At 40.6% G+C, this 7,554-nt stretch overlaps 1 protein-coding gene across 2 annotated transcripts in view; it reads right to left on the bottom strand.

Moving 5' to 3' along the window:
- The window catches only part of cnot4b (CCR4-NOT transcription complex, subunit 4b), a 23,911-nt gene that overhangs the window by 4,911 nt on the left and 11,446 nt on the right, over nucleotides 1-7,554 (bottom strand). The window contains exons 4-11 of one of the 2 annotated variants that reach the window (XM_035675027.1): nucleotides 7,372-7,458; nucleotides 7,167-7,268; nucleotides 6,951-7,076; nucleotides 4,706-4,830; nucleotides 4,151-4,345; nucleotides 3,905-3,962; nucleotides 3,289-3,544; nucleotides 1,554-2,117 (exon numbers count right to left, since the gene is read on the bottom strand). In XM_035675027.1, coding sequence (XP_035530920.1) covers nucleotides 1,554-2,117; nucleotides 3,289-3,544; nucleotides 3,905-3,962; nucleotides 4,151-4,345; nucleotides 4,706-4,830; nucleotides 6,951-7,076; nucleotides 7,167-7,268; nucleotides 7,372-7,458 — 1,513 coding nt within the window. Of the gene's footprint in view, nucleotides 1-1,553; nucleotides 2,118-3,288; nucleotides 3,545-3,904; nucleotides 3,963-4,150; nucleotides 4,355-4,705; nucleotides 4,831-6,950; nucleotides 7,077-7,166; nucleotides 7,269-7,371; nucleotides 7,459-7,554 lie in introns of both variants that reach the window. The other variant, XM_035675019.1, reaches the window with a different exon arrangement.

Raw genomic sequence — 7,554 nt, forward strand, 5'->3', positions numbered from 1 at the left:
CACGTGGCAGGAGGAGCCAGGGATTCGAACCAACAACCTTCTGATTGGGGGACGACCCGCTCTGCCTCTGAGCCACAGCCGCCCTATACAATACAACTGTATACAATACAGGACAACACTTGCTCATAAACTAAAGGCATTCTCTTTAAAGGCCAAATTTTTTTACTTGGGGCATCCATAGCCAATACTGTCAAAAGTGATCATACATTAGTAGAAATGTAACAATATAGTTAAATTGCGATACAAATATGTTAAGATTCAAATCGGTGAGATGAAAAATTAAGCATTTTCAAGAGCATAGGGCGTTATCTACTTTTGACTTTCCTTATTTGAATTCCCTCCTGTTTAAAGGTATGGCAGCTTTTTGGCTTCTTTGTCTTCAATCTCATTTTGTTACGAAAAATGGTGATAAAATCATATTGTGAACCCAGTATAGTGGGAGTAACAGCACCAGTGGTTCTCTCAATATGTACATGACCAAACCAGTCCGCTGTGTTACAATGATGCTACAATAAATTATGTGCTGCCACCAAGTGGTCAATAAATGAGCACATGTTTACCCACAATGCAATGCACTATAATGATGTCACGTACTAGTTGTTACTTCAAGCTCCTAGTTCTTTACCTGTTACAGAAAGGAGACAGTCACTGTGGAGACTGAACATGACAGAACTAAATACTCATTTTGTGTGCATCTTCCTATATTAGAAATCCTCAGGCTGAGAGGCTGAAACAGATGGAAACTGTATGTTGTCAGGTTAAGTGAATGCATATGATACCTGCAGACAGAGTCACATCAGAGTCAGAATGAATGACAGATACTCTAACCTTCATTCAGTATTTTGATGTCAGGAATATTATTTCCTTAGACACTTTAGATTTGTTTCCAGTGAAATATTATTGAGTTTTTATAGTGACTTGGCTGTTGTAAACATTACTGTTGCTGCTCCAGAAACAACATCTAGTTTTATTAAAAAAATTAAATAGCTAGTTATGAATTTAAAGACAACCAGGCTGACATAGGAACTGTACAGCCAATATGCACTCGATTATTTGTTTATTTATCGCAAGTTATATGGTCATCGCCATATCAAACAGTGTTATTGCACATTTTCCACATACCTTACAGGGCTAATTAAAATCATGATAATGTGACATTTGTTGGGGTTTGTACCAAAGAAACAGACATGTGGAGAAAAAGATTTGTAGGCCATGGCATCTCTGCAGAATATTAAGATTCATTGTGCAGCCCTAGTCGGGTGGCAAATTCACTTTTTAAAATGTGAATAGATTCAGCTACTCAAAAGTAAAAACATATTTTTCTCTCTCTGAAATCTACCTGCCACTTTCATATACTTTTCAGATTTAACATTTCTTTTACATTACAATTCAGCTCATAACATCTCAGTAAAATTACTGGTTTTCTCAGTGGAGTCTGGTTAGCCATAGTGCCCATTGTTTTGGCCTGAGATGCTGTGCTCTAGTGTGACATCTAGTGGCAATTTAGACACAATTATATATGTACAGGTAAGGTCTCCCTGATCCAGTCTTACCTGTGATAGGGATTCCTCCAAGTCCAGTATTGTGATGTCTTGGCAGCGCTGGCAAGTCCATGAAGCTGCTGTGTGAGGTGGAGGCTGTTGGACTGACTGTGTGGTTCAAATGCATAAAGTTACTGTGTGAGGAGGTGGAACCCATCCAGGACCCACAAGATGCTGAGGAAGAGGAAGAGGAGGAGGAGGTGGAGGAGCAGGAAGATGAAGATAATGCTGATGAAGGGTGAGTGGGGAAGCTGAAGGAACTGTAGCCTCCCCTGTGAGGGTGCTGATGCTGAGAAAAGTGGTGAGAGGGGGGGAGGTGGTTGAGGAGTCGAAACCCTCCTGGGGGCCCAAGGCCTTTGTTTAGCAGGGGCCTATGAGTTCTGTGGGGGAAGGAGCCAGGTGAAAGGGATAAGCTGACGCCATCTTCTACAGAGAGCTCGTTCTCTATGAGGTCAGCCAGAGCCCTGCGAGTGACGTCAAAGGGGTCGAAGCCCAGGTCGTCCTCTTGCTGCTGTTTGGACGAGCCGAAGCCAAAAGCTGCCTGCCAGTCCGTGGACGAGGACACTGGGATGGTATCTGCACACACACACACAAAATCACAGACACACACAGGGGGGACGAGCTGTGAGCAAGCTTCACAAAGAAACCGCTGACTGTTGACTACATCATCACTGGCACACTGAATTCAGACAGTTCCTCAAGTACTGTCTATTGTTGTAGTGTAGGTCTGCTGGACCAAACATTTATCCAGCAGTCATATATACATTGGAACATTATATATTTTGTTCTAGTCAATTCTAAGTATTGCAGTTTGTTTTGATGACTTGTAAACTTATTCCAGTAGATTTACAATAGATTGTATTCGTAACCTTCATCAACTTTCGGAATAATAACTGTGCTAATATTAGTACTTCTTGGTAAACTGGTTGGCTGCTGTCCATACAGCTGGACGATTGACCCTTCCTAAGACATTTTTGCTCTGCTCTAGGGTTAGTTAACAGTTGAGCAAGCCTCGGTCAGAACATCAGTCAACTTCCTCCTTTCCTGTACTTCAAGACAAGACTATAAGACAACCACATTTTGAAGAGGGTTAAAAGATAAAAACAACACATATATAGCCACATCTTAGTTTAGCTAGCTAACATTAGCAACCCTTAGTTAACTAACTAAATAGCTAATCAATATCAATCTTTAGCTAGCTAATTAGCTTGGTAGATAGCTTATCTATGTTAGTCATGTGCTAGCTAGTTACATCTGAAAGCCAAAGGTAGCAAAACGCTGGTTAACCAGCCAGAAAGTTACATGCTTAAAAAATTCTTGACAAATCAGTTTCTATATTTGCACTTCTGTGCAGCATCTCCGCCGGTTGCCTGCCAACTTCAAGGTGATGACAAGACTGGCAGCACAGCATAGCACAAACTCCCTGTAAAAATCCAACGGTCATCAAACTATCAGCTTGACAAGCTTACAGAGTTAAAAAATGTCATTGTGCTACTTAAGAAATCGAACTCTAGTGCTTGTGGCCAAATACTAACTTAGTTTAAACACTAATTCTTCATCTTTTAATGACATTTTTTCCAAGATTGTGGGTGGAGTTTCACTTAAAAGCAAGCAAGTCTCTAAAAGAAGATTTTTATTGTCACACTGTTTTTATATGATGCAATTTTTAAAAACAATCTGAGACTTTGAGACTGTAAAGAACCAAAACACCCTGCTATCAAGCCGGTTCTTCCTGCGTCTGGCTTACCTGAGGTGAAGAGGCTCTGTGGCTCTGGTGCAGTAGGCCAGTCAGCGTTGCTGTGTGGGGAGCTGGGGAAGCCGCTCAGTCCACTTGGGAGTGGGTTTGGATGCCTGAAGTTACTGTTGTCTGAAAACAGTGACTGGGACTCTGCAGCAGCCGCCTCAAACGGGGAGTGAACTGAGTGGCTTGTGACAGTGATGGGAACTACCAGGCTGGGCTTACTGAGGCCAGGAGGGGGCGATGGAGAGTCACTGCCTGGGAGCTACAGACAAAAGAGAGGAAGAGAAAAGAGCCTCTTATTACTTTTATCCTTTATTTAGTCTGGCAGTATCATGGATATTCTACAACACACATAAATGAACGAAAGAAATGAAAGATAAAAACTGAATACAAAATACAAGATATAATTCAAATAGTACTATAAACTATAACTGACCTAAGCAGGACACAATTTTAATTTCTCAGACTGTGTAAATCTGATGTTTTTAATGTGGGTCCTGCTCGCACCACAGAGTGTCTCACGTGCCCTGCTGCGTTAATACCAGGTCAAAAGAGGGCATAAGATAAATCAAGGTCAGAATGTACAACAGTGTCTTAGGACAATTTCACACACATTTCTTACCAGTTGTGAGGCTTCACCATTGCTTAAACCGATAATGTCTGGCAGTTTGTTGCTGGGGCTGTAAAATAGAAGCAAAAATATTTATTTATGTTTACTCACCAGAAGACAGAGGAGATATCTTATACATACACATATACATATATATACACACACATACATATGTATATATATGTATATATATATATAGCAAACAGGGAAATAATCTATGTTATGCAGAGTTGTACATTTGAAAATCATTCTTTTTACCTAGTAAGATCACAGTTTGAGGAGAAAGGGGAGAGGGCCGGTACTGGGCCAAGGCTGAGGTCAGGTTCGGGCCCCTCAGGGGTCAAGTGTTCAGAGTCAGAGCCATCTAATGGCGGACTCTTCCCGTGGTCTGGTGACAGACCATTGGTCGTCCTCCCTGACGGCTGTAATGACAGCCAGCCATCTTTACTGGAACTGTTAGACCTGTGACACACACACACACAGACACACACAGACAGAGGAGCAAAGAGGAATCACACACAGAAATGGCATACATATCCTCACTGAATTGCAGCTCATTAGTTTTACTTCTAAAACAACCAGGGAGTTTGTCTCTATTTATTTTTGGATAATAAAGTATTATTATAAATTAATTAATGAATTAGTTAGTATTAAGTATTAAATCAGATCTTTTAAAAATCAATGATACAAAAATAACAGTTCTTTTGGCCGTTCTCATGAGATAATGTGCTATGTATTACAAGCAGGAAATGAAGAAGAAGAGACACAGACAGACAGACAGACAGACAGACTAACACTCTGGTGTGAGAATACCTCTGTAGAGAATTAGTTTTGCCCTTTGGCTTGTCCCCTGACACAGCTGAGGTCTGCAGGAAGGTCGGGTTCATTTTGTAGAGGTCTTGTAGCAGCTTCTGCTCATACTCCTGATGCTTTCCTGCCTGGAAGCAAAAGAACAGATTAGAGAAAGCTATGTTTTCATATAAATCAGATAAAAACACAAAATACCAACAGAGAACTTGTGCGTGCTTGTAAGTGACATCTGCATTTTGGCTAACTTTGTGTCCGGTCTTGCAGTTAGCAGTCCCCTCCCTCCTCACCACATGGTGTCTGTGTTCCAAATGACGTGCTTTTTCTTTTTACTTTTAGTTTGTATTTCTTCTCCTTTGAACTGTCACCCTCTTGCTCATACATCCGTTGCAGTCAGTGGCGTGAAATTTTTCATACAAAAAAAAAAATATTTATGCACTTTGGAATGGGTGCTATGTTACTTAAGGTTACCTTGAAGATACAACAAAGCTCCATTCACCGATATCACCACTGCCATTCTGCTGTTGCTACTTTGTATATATGCAACATGCAGTATTATGTGCCTAACAGTCAAATGACATACTGTTACTGTATTTTTTCATTATAGATAGACTGATTAATTGGGCCGATTATCTGGCATCTGGCAGCCAGTGTGGCTGCCATGGAACCATGTTAGCGCTCACCTTTGTGAGTTTTGGGAAGGTGGTGAAAAACTCACTTCAGTCACCATCGTCTTTTCTAAATGTTACCACTGTTCAGAGCAAACCTAATCTCAAACCATTACTGGCTAGTAAAAAATTCCATTTGTAATGTGCGTGGAGTAATGGAATTATACAGGACTTTGTTTGTTTTGACATCTGTGTTTTATATCGAACATCGGCATATATCAATATCGGAATCGGCCATTGTAAAACACACATTGATCAACCACAATTTTTTTTTTGTGATTGTGTATCTTTAGTACTATTTTGCTCATGTAACAACTGATGAACAAATGCACGGTGATCTGTGCTCTCTCTGTGGCCCAGTCAATGTGACCTATGACACAGGATTGTGTTTGAGAACAGCCAGAAAAGCGTGTTGGCTCGCGTACTGCAAAATGTGACCCAAACACAGGAATGTAGAACATCCTGCCACTTTTGGCATATTGTATTTAACATACTATGGGTACATCCTAAGTCTCTTTTTTCACATTTCCTTGATCCTTGCTTGAACCAGAACAACTGTTCTGGTCCACCATCTTGCAGGCCATCCCAAGCACTTCTTTCTGCTGCGAGGAGCGAGAATTGCGGATCCAGGAGCGATCTCTGAGGAGCCGGATGCAAGGATACATGAGAGGAGCCTTCGTGGAAGTCTTTTACCAACGGACGCTCCCCTTTATTGGATATCAGTTATTGATTGGACGCTGCAGTTGATCAGACTCAATATGATCATATTACAGCTGTAGTCGAGAGTCTGTGTCATTTATTGACATTGCCATTCAGTCACATGAGGCTGATAATTCCTGAGTCGGGTTTGATATAAGTTCATCATCTTCCCTGAAATATTGAGCCAATATCAATTATTAAATCAATAATGAATTTACAATCACACTTACTATAAATACAGATGCACAAAATATAATAAACAGAATAAACGCATTCTGCCAGTAGAAATTATTCATGTGTCTTTCTGTTGAGCAGCGCAAGCTTTCAGCTGATTTCTTTATTTATTCTGTGTTGTATTGATGCAGCCTATGAGTGTTTGCCTAATTTACTATAATAATGAGAGAGGATGCTTTCAGTCATTTTAAACACTTCCATGGACGCAATATCACAGCAAATATCATTAAGCAGCAAAACTTAAAAACTGGCATACTGGTATACTCACTACATGCCTCAGGTAGATGTCATATATTAATGTCGGAATAAGTTAGGCTACCTAGAAAAGCCATTGGTTGGTGTAGTTTTACACTATTTGAAATGCTCTGGATTTCTTGGTCGCATGTCCACCGGTTTTCAATAAACAGTACATATTTATGTATTAATGTAACTAAAAGTATTATGCTGCCACAGAGACAGAGAATTAACTGCAGCCCAATTTGACACAATGGAAAAGCATACTGCATTAGCCACTAGGGCGGCTGATACATATCACGATACAGGGGTAATGATTCGATATATAGCAATACTGTAAGAAAGGTGATATATTGCAATTTTAAAAAAATGTAAAAAAAGTAGCAGTGAACTACCACTACCCTGGCTCAACTTACCTGCATCTCCTCTTTAGTAAAACTGGCAGCTTCGTCCCCCAGCTCATGTAGATACATGCAGTCTGGTTTGGGGCACTGCATGCTCTTTAAAAAGTAACTGCAGTATTTTGTTGTTCCTAAGGATGCCTGAGAAACACAAAATATATTCTACTGTAACTCAATATTCAGCTGCTCGCTCTTTTATCTAAATGCACCACTTTTATCCTTCAGGATTACCTTCAGAGTTCTGCCATCCACCACTACATTGTTGACACACTGGATTGCTCTGAGAGCATCTTCCGACCGGAGGTATGTGACATAGGCACTGGCACTTGGCCCCTGGGACAAAGAAAGACAACCGAGACAAAGCTGACATTAAACACTAGTTTCATGCCTGACAGAGGTCCTCTTATACCTCTGTCGTTGCTGTGGAGGGTCTTACCTGTGAACCAGCGTATGATGTGCTGTTGTTGATCACCACTTTGTGAATCTTCCCAAACTTCCCAAAATATTCTGGCCTCTTTAGAACCTTTGAAAAACAGAAGACATTATTATTGTTATTTCTTATTTGTTTTTGTTTTGTTTTTTTGCCCATGTGCCATTTAGGGTGTGGAAAGGGAGGGGG

Source organism: Morone saxatilis, unplaced genomic scaffold (genome assembly GCF_004916995.1).
Source record: "Morone saxatilis isolate NCDOM2014 unplaced genomic scaffold, NCSU_SB_2.0 Contig10, whole genome shotgun sequence".
Lineage (NCBI taxonomy): Eukaryota > Metazoa > Chordata > Actinopteri > Moronidae > Morone > Morone saxatilis.